The sequence below is a fragment of the Python bivittatus genome, unplaced genomic scaffold (genome assembly GCF_059951505.1).
Source record: "Python bivittatus isolate LINGU-HERP-01145 unplaced genomic scaffold, Pbiv_v1 ctg000220_np1212, whole genome shotgun sequence".
Classification (NCBI taxonomy): Eukaryota; Metazoa; Chordata; class Lepidosauria; order Squamata; family Pythonidae; genus Python; species Python bivittatus.
In genome coordinates, this window is record NW_028277048.1 from 38,342,524 (window position 1) to 38,359,255 (window position 16,732).

Genomic DNA, 16,732 nt, shown 5'->3' on the forward strand with positions numbered 1-16,732 from the left:
CAGGCAACGCAGTCTCTCACGTCCTGATCTGTACTGTGATTTCTCACTTTTGCAGTTGTAGCGCATTGTCCAATTTATCAAAGCGAAAGGAATACCAAAAACTATCCCTCGCTACCCAGCTGATTGGTGTGAGTGAGTTCAGGTCTATGAGCTGAAGCGGCTCTCTAGTGGGACTCCCTACCTCCCCATTCTGCAAAGCTTCTCTTTCTCTCTCTCTCTGTTTCCTCCCTCCCGCTTCGCATTGCTACGCATCTCCATTCAGCTAAGCAAAGGGAAGCTGCGCGAGGGGAGCTGCGCAACTGTAGGGACTTGAATTAGGCGCCATTGGATTGAGTAGTAGTCCTGCTGTTCTCTGATTGGCAGTTCCCTGGCCCCACGCCAACCTATTGGGAAGCCTGTTTACGCAGAGAGAGTGGCACGAGCTTATTACCGTGGAGGACAAGGCGTCCAATCAGCGAGCGTGCTCACCCTGAGTGAGTGGCACGAGCTTATTAGTATGCAGGGAGAGTTGCTTGTAGGACTGAGATGCGAGGCTGGGGAAGCTGAAGCTCGCGACAGGGTCTTTTTTCCTTTCTGCAAGGAGCAGCAGCCAGTGCATTTACAGTGCAACAGTCAGCACAGTGCAAATACCAATAGGAATACAACAAAGTCCCACTCACAGATTTAATTGTATTGCGTTCCCTCTGTGCAAAGGAACACCCCTCCCTCCAGTAAGTAACTAAAATTTATTTAGCATCTTGAACGTTCATGATTTGTTGTTAAATTATTTATTGTTAATATCTGTATCTTCACAATGGTCAGTTCTAATATATATAAGGAAAATCACTGCTGCCAAAAAAATATCCTTGTATATATTTTTTAAAGCAATGCAAGTACCTGGCTATTGAAAGATGTAACAATTGTATCCATTCCTCAACTAAATTGAATATCCTTAAAAAAAAAACTTCCTTTGGAAAAGGAGATGCATATTGTTTCTAGCAAAATGCTAACCTATGAGATATATGCATGTTCGTGTTTTATTTTTAAATAGTTCCTATTTCCTGGAAATTTTGTGCGCTGCTCCGGGTAGTGCTAACAAAATCTATGATTGTTCACACATTTCTTACCTGAAATTGTAATCAGTTTGTCTGCATTTTTTTAAATGGAACTGTAAATGGTTGCTTTGTAAGGAAAACAAATAGGCATTGTGGCAAAAGGAATGCATGTAAATTTGTAGTCTACATTTTTCTTTAAAATGAATCATAATAGAAGATCTTTATGGATTTGATTCCTTCCTGCTGAATCCTCAAGATCTGCGTCAGAAAATGCTTGAACTCTTAAGGGTTCTGAATTACAACGAAAAATGAAAACAATAAAGAAAAGAAGCATTTTATCTACCCACCGGGGTGTGCGCAAGTATACTGATCTTCCGCACAGTAAGATAACTCTGTTTTGCCGTGGAGAGAAACATGCGGTTAGGATGCATCATAAGGCTTTTTTAAAATTAAAAAGGAAGAAAATCCATCTTGCTTGTTTGGGTTCAGTTTAAAACGGCGAACCGTAGTTGCTTTTTGAGGGACGGAAAAGGTTTCTGGAAACTGAATAATTCAGTGACACGCTTTTGTTTCTCGGTTTCCTCTTTCTTTTAATCTCTCTGCCTGTTTGCAATGATTGTAATAATCGTTTGATTTTAAAATGCACTGAACGCTTTGGGTGGTGGCTTTGTTGCTTAGCTCAATATATTGAAACAACTTCAGCCTAGCTTCCTTTTCATTAATGACAATAATTATTATTTTGCAAAATAAAAAAGCGATTGTGGGGGAAGCAAACAAGAGGATGTGTAAGAAAATTGTTCAAAATGTATTAGCTGGGAGAGAAAAAACCCCACATTTTGGGAGAGATCTCTGAGGTTTTTTAGCATGCTGCTGCCTAGTGGAAGCCCTCAGGTTGTAGCAGCGGCAGACCCTTTTGATGGCTGCCGCTCTCGAGAGATCTTTGCTGGGCTGTAGAAGGATTTAGCACGGTAGAGGCTTCTTCACCGTTTTTGTTTTTTCCGACAAGGCCCGAGAGCAGTGCGCCGAAGCGTTTGAACTCTGCCGGATCTTCAGTTTCTTTCTTCGTCCACCTCTTGGAGAGTAGAACATATTTCTAGTCCGCGCAAAACCTCGGCGACTCAGTAGAATTGACCAGAGAACTTACAGCTGGATTATTCTATCCCCCCCCCGGGTTTCTTTCCTTGCCCAATTAAAACAAAACAAGGGAGGGGGCGTAGCTCACTGGAACCGAACCGTGCAAATTTACATCGTCCTTTTGTTCCTTTGGAAGTCCGAGGTTCGGCGATTGATTTTAAAGTAACGTACCTCACTCTCGTCGGCGACGCGTCTTTATACTGTAAAGAATCGTCTTTTTAATTTCGGCCACGCCGAAGAGAAGCCAAGGAAGATCGAAGGCAGGTCGTTCAAGTCCCCATTTTTGACGACTGGATCCGGAGGTCCTCGCGCTGCCCTTCAGCCCGTTTACCAGTTGGGAGAAAGGCTGATTTCAGTTTTCCTCTTTCGACTCTAGCAATTGCCAAAATGGACACGACCTTAGAGCAAACCCTCTGCACAGTACGTGGTAGCGAGTATTCATTCTTGGAACGCTAATACCAAAACTTTCCACCGGCCTGTAATCAGGATTTCCAATCGGCTGGTTTATTTCAGTCGGGTACAGGTTTTTCCCCCTTAAATATGCATATATAGAAAAAAAATCTCAAGAAGAAGAAGGGGGAGGAGAGGTAAACCAACACACAGCATTCCCTTCATGTTGATGTATCGAACCCAAACTTGCTGAAGCTGCTAATTTCGCTTTTGTCTTCCAGGCTTCAACTCTTCCACGACCTCCTCCCTCCAGCTCATTATTTTTTTCTGCTGCCTCTCTGGGAAGATTTTTACTGTTGGGGGGGGGGAGGTGATGATAGTACACATTTTTCTTATAATTCCCCCAATTACAAAATATAAAATATTGCTAATATGCAGATGATTAAAATCTCCAGTAATAAAGAAACTTGTCTTTTTGTACATAGTGGTTCCATTTACTTATAATAGAAAGCTCTCCATATTTCTCTTTTCCTCTATTTTGTGTACCTATGTGCGCACACACATACACATGTGTATGTGTGCATGTGTAATCTTATCCGCTGTGCAAATATGTAGTCATTTAATACCTTGTTTTCAGTTATAGATTAAATCAAACACGAAGTAGTAGAGCAATGTTAAGAGTTAAAAGCTTTGCATCTAACTATTTAAAATAGTATTCAGTAAATAAAAATTTGTTTCATTGTTCTAATCATGGCACATTAAGGTAAGCAAATGTTTTTTCTCTTTCTCCTGGATTGTTAACCAGTAAGCACGTTCAGTATGGAGTTACTTTCATTATGGGTTGAATGGGCTGTGGATCCTTCAGACAATGTAAGAGTTCCAGGTAAGAACAGATATATAGGATGAGCTGCCTCACTGTATAGGAAGAAAATAATTTGGATACCCCTCCTTCCCCCACTGTAGATGCATTAGATTCCCATTAATATCTCAGTGACTTTGTTTATATGGGAGATGCACATTTTTTGTAGCCAAAGGGCAGTGGAAATCTTTCAGTGCAGCACAGTCCTACTTGGTAAATCTGAAGGAAAAAAGGGGGGGGGGGAGGTCTTTTTATCCCCCCCTCCTCTTGGCCTAATGTTACCCACATTGGGTCTAAGCCAGAAACCCCTTATGTGTAAATGGAATGAATGCACAGGAAGAACCTTACATAACTGTTTTGTCTAAGAATACAGTTGTAGAATTTAAACCCCTGCCCTTGAAGGAGGAATGCAGGACTTTGCCACTCAAGTGTCTGCAGTGAAATATTTATTTCTGAGCTTGAGCAATTGAAGCACAGCAAGCTCTTTTTTTCCCCTCGTCTGGGGTCCGTGCAAGGAAGGCGTTCTTTTGGATTGCATCAAGGCAACTGGTTTGTAAACTGGGAAGCCAGCAAACCAAAGATAATCCCGGTCCCTCCCACCCACACACATCTAAAGCAAAGGATCACACTTTACATCAGGGAGAGGGGGGGCAACTGAAAGACACCCTCCATCCCTTCCAGCCTCATCATAACATTTTTAAAAGCATCCATTTGAAGATTTAGTTTGCCCAGATAGATACCAGAGCAAGGAAATGATTGTAGTAGTCATTGGAGAACATTTAGCAGTTCAAAATAATAAATAACATAGTTGAACAGAACTACAACTGGCAAATAAAAACTTCACTCTCAATGTATTATTTTTCCTCCTTCCAAGTTTCCTCCCTCTTCCAACCACCTCGCTGTCCCGAATTACATTGGAGGCGCTGCTCCTGTATTCATCCGTACGGATCTCGCTTTGTCAGTTCTATCCTTATCTCTCCCCCTTCCCCTCCCCCGTCGTGATAAAAACTACAAGGCCTAGAAGCGCCGCATTGCTGTATTTTCTGTTTTCAGCCTAGATTTTGGAAGAGTTTGATGTATTTGTTTTAAATCTGGTGGTCGCCATGCAATCCATAAAAACCAGTTGCTTCGTTCGCACAAAGGGATGCAGGCGGCAAAAAGGAAGAGACGCAGAAGGCGGGGGTCTGTTTCCACGGCCTCGTTTTGGGGGGCACCCATCAGCGGGGCTTCTAGGACGGGGCCGCCGCTTCTCGCCCTCTGGTACTGCGCCCGCAGTCCGTCCGTCCGTCCATCCGTCCGTCCAGCCCCAATGGCTTCCTCACGCGCTTGATCTCTTCTTCCTTTCCCTTGCAGAGAATGAGGCCGGATCCCCGGTGCCACGAGAAGCGGAGGCCCCTTGGAGGAATACGATTAGCCTCGTGCTGAGGGGAGCCCTTCCTTCCCCGCGCCTGCGGCCTGCAGATTTCCTTTCCTGGGGAGGGGGCGAATCTCCGCCCGCTGCAAGGCCGCCCCGCAGCCCCTTCCCTGCCGGGGCTTCGGCTGTGGGAGTGCAGCCCCGGTATGGATGGACGGGAGTTCGCACCCCCGCCTCCCCTCCTGGCCGAGAGGGGCCATCGCAACAGCTCCAGCCGCCTCGCTTCCGCCGGGCACAACTCAGTGCAGCACGGAGGACACTTCCAGCCCGGGAAATACTTCCCCTCGCCCATCTCCATGGCTACGCACACAGGTCAGTGCGGAGCGCCGGGGTTAAAGGAGCGAAGGGGATCTAAGGGGCCTTGGAGAGCTGCGGGGAGGCTCGAGCGCCCTGACTGCAGAGTGGCGAGGGAGGGGTCGCGAGCACCGAAGGAGGGGCGCCCGATTGAGCTGTTTAAAAAAAGGAAAGGGGAAAAAGGGTGATATTGCAGCAGATCGATCTTTGCTACGGTTGTATCAGTGTGCAGAATTACGCGAACCGCTGACAGAGGAGCTGCGAAGGGAGAATAAAAATAGCCAGGAAGCAGCGCACCAGCAGGAAAGGTTTTGGCTCTGCTTTGCAAATGCCCCTTTTTGCTACCTTGTTTTTAATTGCCTAGTGGTGTTTTTTTTTTCTTCTTCGCTCCTTGGACAATACATTTCGATATAATTTCTGAAAGTCTTAGCAGGCGGAGAATCTGTCCCGTGGCCTGCGTCAGCAGATACACGCGTGTGAGCAAGGGAAAAGCCGCCTGCTCGTGATTTAATAGGGTCGGAGGGTGAGAGAAAGGGAAGGAAGAAACCATTCCTCCCAAGTCCTTTATGGGGACTCTGCGGAATGGGGGGCTCAGAAGTGTAGTGGAGGTGACCCTTTCTGCCCCGGCTAAGAATTCAAAATTCCCAGGACACCCGCAGCTTTGTTTTGGGCATGTGTGAGAAGAAGAGACTGTATTTTTGGTAATTCTGAATATTTCATCTTAGTAAGGAGCAAAATACTAAGGCCCACGTCCCCAAATTCCTCCTCCCGATGGAGTTTTTCTTTTTAGTCGGGGAGGGCTAAAATAAAGGCTGTTCCAGCTTCCTCCCCCTACCATTTGCCCCTTAGTTGTTGGGATTGAAGGGAAAGCCACAGAAGGGGGGGGCGGGTGAAACCCTTTTTCTGCATTAACGTCCTTAAGAAATTCTTTTGCATAAACAAGGCACTTTCTCTCTCTCTCTCTCTCTCTCTCTCTGAACAAAAAGGCTGTTATTTGCCCGGGAAGGGTGAGCACCCAGGAGCCGGCTATGCTGTTTCAGATTAGGGGTAGCTGTATATGCAGGGTGAGCATTAATAGAGCGGGTGGTATAAGACTAGAAAATCCTGTTTCTATATAAAGCCCTGAAGTGTCAGGGTGAGAATGGGTTTGCAGTGCATGTGTTAGTTTTAACAAGTGCTCGTGGTATCTTGCTGAAGACACAATGTTTGGCAAGAAAAATCAGGGAGGTGGTATGTGCCAGGTTCTTTAGAGATTGTCCATGGCATCCATTTTTAATCAATTAATTGCCTGGGACGGGGAGGGTGTGCAAAATAGCAGGTGTTGACTGCAGAACATTAGCGAGAACACATGCACAAAATGGGACAGCCATTGTATGCTAAAGCAGCTCAGGATTTCAAGTTGCCCATCCCTAATTTAAGATCTTTTTGGAAGCAAGATCTGTATCAGCCATTTAGAATAAGGTTTTATATATCAATATGGAAATACCAAAACAATAGCAACAATTTCACCCTCCACATACACCTCAAAGCTGGAATGCAAAAATTCGCAATAAAAGTAATACATGCTGAATGAGAGGTGGTGAAATTTTTAAGATTCTGTCTATGCTTCAGAATGCCTTAGATTCATTGTGTTTTAACAGGACTGATCTAGGCTTGTTGCATTTGTTTTTGAATTTTTAAAAGACCTATCTGGATTAAATAGTTTGGTATTAGAAGCATTTTATTTCTTCATGAATGTTTGACTTTGTTTCCAGTGTAACTTAACTAGCTTCTCTATTTAACCCAGGCACTATATGTATTTCTGTCCTTAAGGGTTTTCTCATATGGTTGAGTTTTTCAAATTCTGCGGCCAATGTAGTATGTACCTTCATTTGCGTGTACAGGCTGTTTATGGGATATATATTTATGGAAGTATGGATTTAATCTTAGATTTACAAAACCACACACAGCCACTTAAGTTTTGTTTACAAGTTACTTTAAACATCAGAAGAGGAAAATGTGTGACAGTTTTTATTTTTCTCTAAACTCAGCAGTAACAGCCATCATTATTGCTAGCTTGACAAACTATGAATGATAATAAAATTATATCTGCTTTAATGGGATTACAATTAGTATATGGATTAAAAAGAATGGCATGAGATAAACCAGAATGGATAAAAATGATCAAACAGGAGTGCAGACATTTATTATTATTTTTTAAATGGCATATCCAGCTGCAAGTTATTAATTAATTTTTAGCATAATGAGGTTTTTAAAAATTCCTAACAAATGCAACAAGCTACACATACTTTGTGCTTTATTCAAAATGAATGAATCATAATTCTGTAGAGTTTTAGTAGTTTTATTTTTTTTAACCTACCTTTCTTCTACCTACTTACCTGCCCAGTACAAAATAGAAGATGCTCATTAGAGTGAAATCTTTAAAAAATCTGTTTGCATTCAGCAACAAAAAAGAAAGGAATTTTAAAATGCAAACCTGGGCAAATTGGATGAGGAGTATGATTTGTGTCAATCACTCTGCTTTTATTCCATAGTCTGGATTCAACACGCCTTCTGCTTCCAAGCCATTTGAAATCCTTTTATTGATCTGTTTTATGCTTTCTAATTTTTTTCTTCCACTGTGTGTGTTTTAAATAGGACTTTTTATTAAGCTCATAATTAGAAATATTATTTTTTAAATTGTTGCTGTGATCTTTTATATTTTTAGAACATGCGCTTAGTTGAACACATTTTTTTCTTTTACATTCAAGAAGCAAACTGACAATAAATAGAATAAATTATTGATGATATCTTGACACTGATGCACAATTATAATATGGAAAAGTCCTCTCCAGAACCAGAGGTTGAAATATTTGAACACACAGACTAGACTACAGTGAATCGCAGCCATTTTTTTTATATTATTGTTCTTGTTACTATATAAAGAGTGGCTGACTAACGTCTCCTAAGCCAAAATGTTTATGATCTCTGTAACGTAGATCAATATAATGAAGATATGCAGGAGAAGGCCCTGGTTCAAGATATTCATGATATATTAAAATATGTGAAGGCTACTTGTTAAAGAAAATAGTTGGGAAGGATTTGCTCATTTTGTAGCCTGCATTGTAGATACCTGCAAACGTTTTTAGGAAGTAAAAGAAGCAAAACATGTTAAAAGCAGAGCTCCAGAAGGCCGGATATAAAGCAAATCCATTGGGAGTAGATTGGAACGCAAAGTGCTGTACAAGAAAGGACTTAATTTTTACGTGTTCTCAGACAAAATTCCACAAGGCATACATTCATTGATCAAGCATGCATTCTAACACTTCCTCCTCCCTAGAATTCTCTCCTTATGGAGATAACTTGTACCCTCCCTATCCCTACCCTTGAACAGTTTCTTTTTTAAAGCTGGCCATAGAGACCTTGAATTTTTGAAGTTAGCTTTTAATGTTCAGCAAATTGTTTTTCTTATAGCAGAGTGCTGATAGTTTTATAATCCCACCGTAGAAATTTTATGTAAAGTGCTATTTTAGTAACCTTGTCACAAAAGGTGCAATTAAAATGTTTTGTCTCATTATTTTTTTGTGCATTAGATTTGTGTGTGTATGTGTGTGCGTGCGCACACATGCGTCTCCCATGCAGATGGTCCAAAGTCAAAGCTGTGAAAATTTTAGAGAGAGAGAGAGAGAGAATTAGCAGTATTATTCATCATTATTCCTGCCTGAAGCTGTTTGGATTTTCACATTACTGTTGATTCTTTCATATGCAAGCAAGAATCTTACCAAAGAAAGATAGTGGAAGGAAAACCCAAAAACTATTCCATCCCACCAACTATGTATATACACATTATTAGGGTTTCTTTTTTTTTTTTTTTTTTTGGTAGTAAATTGGAAATGAAATATTTGAAATAGCTTGCCCATCTATACAGGTTGCCAGCCCAGATAACTAAAAAGAAGGAAGAATTATGACCGTCCAGGATGGACATAGGCTTCAGTAAGCATGGCAAAAGATCTCAGACATTTTGTTTGAATGAAAATGGACACAGTAATTCTAGGTTTGCGGGGGGGGGGGGCTTTGGAGAGTATTAGAATTTCAAGTAGATTTCGTTATCATTAAATGAAGTAAGGGGGAGTGACCAGGGATTTTTAGAGATGAAGGGTCTAAAGAAGATTCTCCCCCACTTCCAAATTATTCTTCCTCCTAGGCCCCCACACCACTTAAAAAATAATTTTTAGTAAATACTTCATTATGACACCAGTGGCTGTTTCTGCAACACAGTTGCTCTCATTGAGTAGGTGCTAAACGAGTTACTGTTCAAAGGTGTGCTCTAAAGACTCTAACCATCTTTACTTATAAATGACAAGTAGCATGAGACATGAAAGGCAATGCAGAGATAACAGCTAGAAACTGCCAGTGCTGATCTTTTGCACAAGAACGGCAAGGCGCACATGGTTACGCAAGGCAGTTGTGGTTGTACATGAGTGAGCGCGCGCACATGCACACACAGAGAAATTAAAGTTCACTTTTGAAATGTACATTGTCCCACTGGGAATTGCTCCACCATCATGTCTAATTATTCATATAAAAGGTAGATCTTTTTTCCACAGGAACAACTAGGTTGTGTGTGCATGTTTGACTATGATGCTGATTTAGAGGCATAGCTGTATTTCCATGTGCAAAGCAATTGTTCCAGTGCAAAATTTATACTACTGCATCTTCAAAACAGGCCTAACCCTGAGCAGAGGGCGCTCAACATATGCAAATCCAAATACAAGGAAGACTGTTTAAAATAACAAGCAGAAGCCTAAAAATATCATTTCAGAAAGTCACACTTTTATATTAAAAAAGAAAGAAATGCCAAATCCTAGAACAGAAAGATCTAAAAATGTTCAAGGCTTTGGCAAGACCCATGAAGTTAAATAAATTATATAAGTACCATTCATGGGAAAGAGACTACTTACTTCTTACAGGAATATTGTTCAAGTTAATAAAAATTGTAATTTACTAGCCACCAAGCTATTCATGACTTTTCATGAGTCTAAATTTAATTGGTCAGGCTTCTGGAGTCCATCATTTCCTGCTGGATTAATAGATTTGTATTGAAGTTTGTGACATAGAAGGGAACAAAAAAAACAACCCCAAACCAGAATCATGAAATAGCCTATTTCTGGACAAACATGGTTAGGTGGAAGTTGTGAGGAGAGGAAGTCTTATTTTCTTCCTACCTTCCTTCCTTCCCCTTCTTTAATTTTCTTCACTCCAGCCACACGTATCCGCCTTGCATCTTCAGTGCTTCGGAAAGTAGGATTCGTTGTGAAATGTAGAAATGTAGGGGGTACCAGGAATGCTGGCATACAATTTAGATATTCCAAGCCCTTTGGAACACAGCACAGTTATTTTAATTTGATAAATGATCGGGCACCTTTAAGAGTGTGTTTGAACAATCAAGATACACTTCAGCAAGTTGATAGGATGTATGCTGTCAACTTGCATATGCCATTAACGCAGACTGCACGCATAAATAATGTGAAAGCACAGCTCCTCTCCTCACCCTTCAATTCTCCATGCAATACCCATTCACAAAAATGCCCTTTACACATTAAACTGGGGGTCTTCAGAGCCAAGAATCCAACATTTTTCTTTTCCTCCATTTTAAGAGTAGACCTTTCAAGATGGGTGCTTTTAAAACAGGAAAGCATTGAGATTATTGAATGTACCAAACTGATTCTATGGATTGTCCCTGTGTGAGTGTATGCATGTGTGCGCACATGCAGATGTGTATGCATGCATGAGAGAAAGAGGGCAATCCTGTTAGTTGTGAATGCTGCTTCCCTCTTACTTTACTATGTCACACATTGCATTCTTTTCAATGTTTTGCCTTTGGTATGTAAAACTAGGAGATAGAGTGTTATGTGCAATGTGTAGGGGAGACTTGCATTTAAAGTGTGGTATGTAATAATTAGACTGAAGTAATTAACACCAATAATTCCCAATAAATAATAGAATAAAACCATCAGTTTTGACTTATGGGTGAACATCAGAAAGGGCTTTGTAGTACTGTAATTCATGGAACTCTGTGTGTGTGTGTGTGCAAGAGAGAGAGAAATCTTGACACTATTGCACAGGAGACAAAATCTACCTGCCTTGTACAAGATAAAGTCTTGTGCTGGCAGAATTCTGCTTATGTAATAAGGATGTAGCTCAATATCTCCTATTTAGATGAGCTTGAAGTCACTCAGTCACCTGAGGATGCAAAATTGCATACTTCCCTTGGCCTTGTTCATTGTTGATGTGTAATTCAGGGGTTATCACAAACTATACAGTTTTTCCCTTGCACTTCTACACATAAATGCATAGAGCATTATCAGAATCAGGAGTGCAAGTTGGCATCTGAATTATAACTCTTCTGAGTGTGTGTGTGTGTGGGTATAAATTTCTCTCGGAGTTTCCATTTCTGCTAAATATTAAGTACTTAACTGATTTCAGACCAGAGATATGAATATTGAATCAAAGTACAGGTGAAGTTAGAAGAACTGATCAGAATTGCCCATAAAACTTGATTGTGTGCCTATAGATAGTTGTTTTCATGCTCTGTTTCATACTTGGAGAACATTAAAAATAAATAAGTCTGAATACAGTAGTTCAATGATTCTTATTTCTGTAATGTTATTGAAGTTGTTTACTCATTCAGTCATTTCCCACTCTTCATGTTCCAAGTCCCTAATTCCCCCCCCAAAATAAACCTTACATGCAGTGTTATTTTGAATTGAATTGCCTTAATTTGTGGGTTATTGATTTGTGTAATACCTAAGAAATCTCCATTAATGTTGATGCATTCAGATCATATTACCAGAGAATACTGTATATTGTGCTGATACAGCCTGTAGATGGGGTGGTATACAGGTGATATATATGGTGTTCCTCTGCTGATGGAATGCTCTGATTTAGCAGAAATTTTGGCAGTGGAAGAGAGGCATGGTTTTTGGTGATTCCCCCTGCAGCCATTCAGCTGCAAAAGCCAGCGTACAAAAGTCTTCTATAAGCCAGGGGATACCAACTGGATGCAAGCCAGAAAGATTAATATTAGGTCTCTGGGCTAAACAGCAAAGAATCCTCCCTGTAAAAGATATATTTAAGCCAAAACACAAAAATCTTGCACATCATAGTTGCAGAGTTTGCAGATGGAGGTAAAATTCAAGGTTTGCTTCTGATGCATATGCTCTAACCTTAAATGCTCAGAATGTTAGCTTCCAGCATATAGCAACGGTATACTCCTGAGAAGTTTATGGCCAATATAACTTTTCTCCTGATATTTTTTCCTTTGGAAAATTTGTGAAAATAGCAAACAAGACACTTTTTCTGCTTCCAGATCTACAGGGCCAAGTTTTGATTATTCTTTTAAAACAGTTGAAATAGCTGATGCATCTAATTAGAATGTCATAGTAATAGCACATACTAGTACTAAAGCCTTTGAGCAATTAAAATTCTCTCAAGTGACTAAAAAGGGCTATTACGGCAAGCCCACAATCACCTTATAGATAGAGGGATATCATATAAAGGCAGAAGCCTTGAGGCTGCTAAACTTTAGTTGGGATAAATTAGCAAAATTTACTATAGATTTCTTCTGATACTCTTACTGGGGTGTCTGTCCTTATTCTAGAATGTCACTTCAGTGCTCTGGATGAACACATAAATAAGAAAGACCAGGATAAGGACAGAGTCCTAAGAATTGGAAATTTAATATACCTGAATGAATTTTATCCCTTTTATATATTTTTGTGCAGTAAAGAGAACATCTCCATTTTCAAAGCTGAAGCTCAGGACTGTCAAATCTCACAGTAGATAAGAGTATATCATTCCATTTTAACAAAACTTACATGTAAATAGTTCACCCCTTTCTCCAAAGCTCTGATTATCCTTACAATTTGGATGTCCTCTAGAGCATACAAAGAAATAGGATGCTACTGTTCATAATACCATGTACAGTGCTCTTATTCTATATATTCAACTATGCTTTCTGTTCAGCATAATAATAAATAATACTTGTGGGTAAAGCAGCAAATTGCTTTACTGGGAAGAGGTTTGCATAAGAAGCAATAGGAGTTTTTGCACAGGCAGTCTCAAGTGTGTAAGCAAATGGCTGGACAAGGAGGAGATCATGTCAGCTCTATTTTGGCTAAACCTTCCTGGTAATTTTTAAAAATTTTTTGCCTGTCAAATGATTGCATTCAGTGCCAAAGTTTCAACTGACTCCCCTTCAATGGATTGAATTCCAAACTGGAATTAGAAGCCGCTTAAATGGATGGTGAGGTGATGATGTTACTGGGAAATTGGCAGGACTGAAACTGGTGGGATTGCATCCTGCTCTAAAATATTAAGAGGGAGAATTGTGGCTTTTAATTTTTGAAGACCTTGAACAGCAGCAGAGGGCCTATGTCACCAGAGACTAGTGGTGGCTCTGAGAGGCAGGATCCCTTGATCTCTCTTTTATAGTGCAATGCAGCGGTATCTCCAATGCAAGGACATTGAGCACGGTAAAAAGAAACAAGAGCAGTCCTGGGTGGGAGTGAATAGACCTTGAGGCAAGCTGTGTTTAAACTTAAAAAAAAAATCCTTTAAGATTTCATCTTAGTTGTTAGAGAAGCATGGGTTGAGAATATGCATACACTCCAAGTTAAAACCAGGTAGCTGCAGTGTGAGATGATCACCCATCATTGTTTATGGAGCAAGCTTGGAGTTTCAGTTAGCTATTTATCATCCTGGCAGGAGCTTTCCCCCAAAGCACACACTCGTCTATTTTTCCATTCTTGTACTTCTTTCACATGTTGATATCTCCCTCCCTCTTGCAGTATAGCAGATTCCCCAGAAAAAGAATTGTGCACTTCACCCTCCCTCCTCAAAAGAGAGAAAATAGATGTGTGTAAAAGTTAAAACAGAATTTGAGATTTTACTTGTCTTCTCCTTATTAGTGGCATTTGTTCTGAAGATTATAAAAAGGATGAGAGTAAGGGTGGTTGAGGGAGGTAAAGGCACATGTCAGGCCGAAAGAAAACAGAACACTGAGAAACACAAGTCTTGTAGAATTACAGTTGTATAATTTTGCCAGCTTGTTAGTTTTATTATTTAGATCTAGCACATGTTGCTGTTTGCTTGCCTCTGCAAGAGGTTAGTGGGATAGGTAGGAATAATTTTGGGTCATCTTTTATGTGACCATCACTATCTCCTAAAATTTGGTTGAAGATAAAGCCTATGGCTTTGTTCCAAAATGCCATTGATTTAGCAACAGAAAGCTCTGATTATCAAGGTTTTGTTGTAAAACTGAGTCATTATCATAGTGAAAGTCCAACCAGTTGCATTTGATGTACAATAGAGGTGGCAGAAGGTAAATGTGGATCTACTGGTAGATCACTGGGTGGTTCTAAAAAGAGTTTCGGGCTCCCAGTTTAACAATAGTAATTTAAAATGACTTCTATACTATGCTGCTGAAAGGAAAAATATTTTGGATTACAGGGTGTTGAGTTTTGTGTAAAAAGACATGACTTCCATTGGGTTTAAGCACTCAAATTTCTGGGTTAAGAATTCTCATTCAAATAAATGCTTTTGCACCAGGATCTGCTTAATGGATTTAGAGTTCTAGTTTTTTAAAGTACAGTTTCCTAACATTTTGAGTTGGAGAAGCCCATGAAACCCAAAGCTGACATTTCTCAATTTAAAAAAATGAACCTCCCCAAACCCACCTTCATATGTGATGTGTGCCACTCACCTTGCAACCTAAAGCCCTCTCCTGTGATAAGTGTGGCATTTGCCCAGCAAAAGGTTTCCCATCCCTGCCATAATCCAATCCATTATCTGAAGCAGTATGTTTGCCTACAGTAGAGAGACAGTGAAGCAGAATACGCAATACATTATTAAAATGTTTATAATAAACAATTATTAATTTAATAACAAACACTTCCATATTTGTATAGCTTGCTCCTGAAGCATTCAGTTGCTTGTTAAATCAAGGGAAGGAAGATAGCTTTGGTAGTACAAGTCAGTTTCATTAAAAACTTGTGATGAGTGAGGGGAGATAAGTTATTCATATTACTCTGGGGTAAAAAAATTATTCTGCAACTGTATACACTTCTTTATGTAAGTGGGGCATGTGGAAGCTTCTTTGCAGTGATTAAGGGGATGAAAATATGGAACTAGAGTATACATCTCAATTGTTGAGCTGAAGGCTGGATGAAATTAATCTGATGGAAGTTTGCTTGTTTATTTATTTATTTCTGCCATTTATCCCCTGCTTCAATTCTGATGGGCTCTAGGTGGTTTACAGATATTAAAATAATAATAAATAATGCATTATGTTAAATCATGAAAATAAAAACATATAGGTGCTTGTAACTTCATAGTCAGCTGAAATTTCCTGGTGGTCTTCAAGGGCAACCCCAACTATTACAGTAATTGAACTGGGCAACGAGGAAATCATGAGCAAATATCCCCAGTGCGTCTTGTTCTAGATAAGGTTCAGGTAAGGAATTTAACATGAACAAGCAATGTTTCAGGGAAATAGCAGGCAGCCTCCCTCAACCTGAGTTGCCCTAAATGTTTTAAATAACAGCTTCCACCCACTCTTGATATTTGGTTATACTTTTATATTGCCGCTGATGGGAATTGTAGACCAAAATATTTGGGGCAACCTAGGTTGATAAAGACTGATCTAGGGGATGCTGTCTATTACCTATGATAGTTAATTGGAAGTGCCATTTTCAGAGGTAGTACCCCTGGAACATTAGCTATGATAGACAAGACATGATTTTCTCCGTGTTGTCTTGCTTCTTCCCAGAGCTTTTGGGAAGCAAAATTTTGGATCTGACAAGTTAGTTTTTAAACTCAACATTGTTAGCTGCAGTTGAAAAATCACTTATTCCACAACATATCCAACAATATGTCAGAGTTAAACTGAAGGGACCATAGGCGCAAATGTCATGTAACATTAAAAGGAAGACTCTCTTATTCATTTTAAGCAAATTTTATGATTGGGCCCTGAGAAGCAGCAGACAATGTCATTTGCATGCCTTTGACCAGGAAGAGGCCATCACCACACCGAAGCTTTTTTCTAGTATAAATGGCAATGATGGATAACTTCTCGAAATAATGCCATATCCCAGGGCTATGCTTGGACATGAAGAGGATTGAGCACTGGAAGCTTATACTACTACAAGGCTACTTGAATACTTAAAAATCCAGAAGGAGAATGAGTAGATAAATGCTCTGGCAAAACAAGGCAGAACAGAACAAAAAATCTCTCCTGAACACTGAGAATATCTTCATTCTGCAACACTTCAGAAGTGTTGTTCAGATTCAACTTCATATTGTGTGGGTTTTGTTTGTGTATTGTGGGAAGATAGACACAGATGCATTCATGCACACAGGCAATGAGAGAGCCCATGTGCAGTGTGGTGATACTCTAATTAAATATTAAAACATCTTGGTATTGCAGCATTTTTAAAATGTACTTTTCAGAAGCATATTTATGACAGCTCATTTCTGTGAGGGCTGACTCAGCTGTCTCTTGAAAAAGGGTGAACTCATCTTTGGCAGGCAGATTTCCCTTGATCCTTTCCTCTGTGCTGAGGGGAAAGA

General features: G+C 40.1%; 1 protein-coding gene across 7 annotated transcripts in view; it reads left to right on the top strand.

Moving 5' to 3' along the window:
• Nucleotides 1-16,732, top strand: part of BAHCC1 (BAH domain and coiled-coil containing 1) — a 121,436-nt gene that overhangs the window by 16,729 nt on the left and 87,975 nt on the right. For 2 of the 7 annotated variants that reach the window (XM_088138365.1, XM_088138366.1), the window contains exon 2: nucleotides 4,771-5,143. In XM_088138365.1, the coding sequence (XP_087994491.1) occupies nucleotides 4,978-5,143 (166 nt within the window). In that variant the 5' untranslated portion in view covers nucleotides 4,771-4,977. Of the gene's footprint in view, nucleotides 1-493; nucleotides 711-2,040; nucleotides 2,589-3,630; nucleotides 5,144-16,732 lie in introns of those variants that run through there. The other 5 variants (XM_088138364.1, XM_088138367.1, XM_088138363.1 and 2 more) reach the window with 5 other exon arrangements.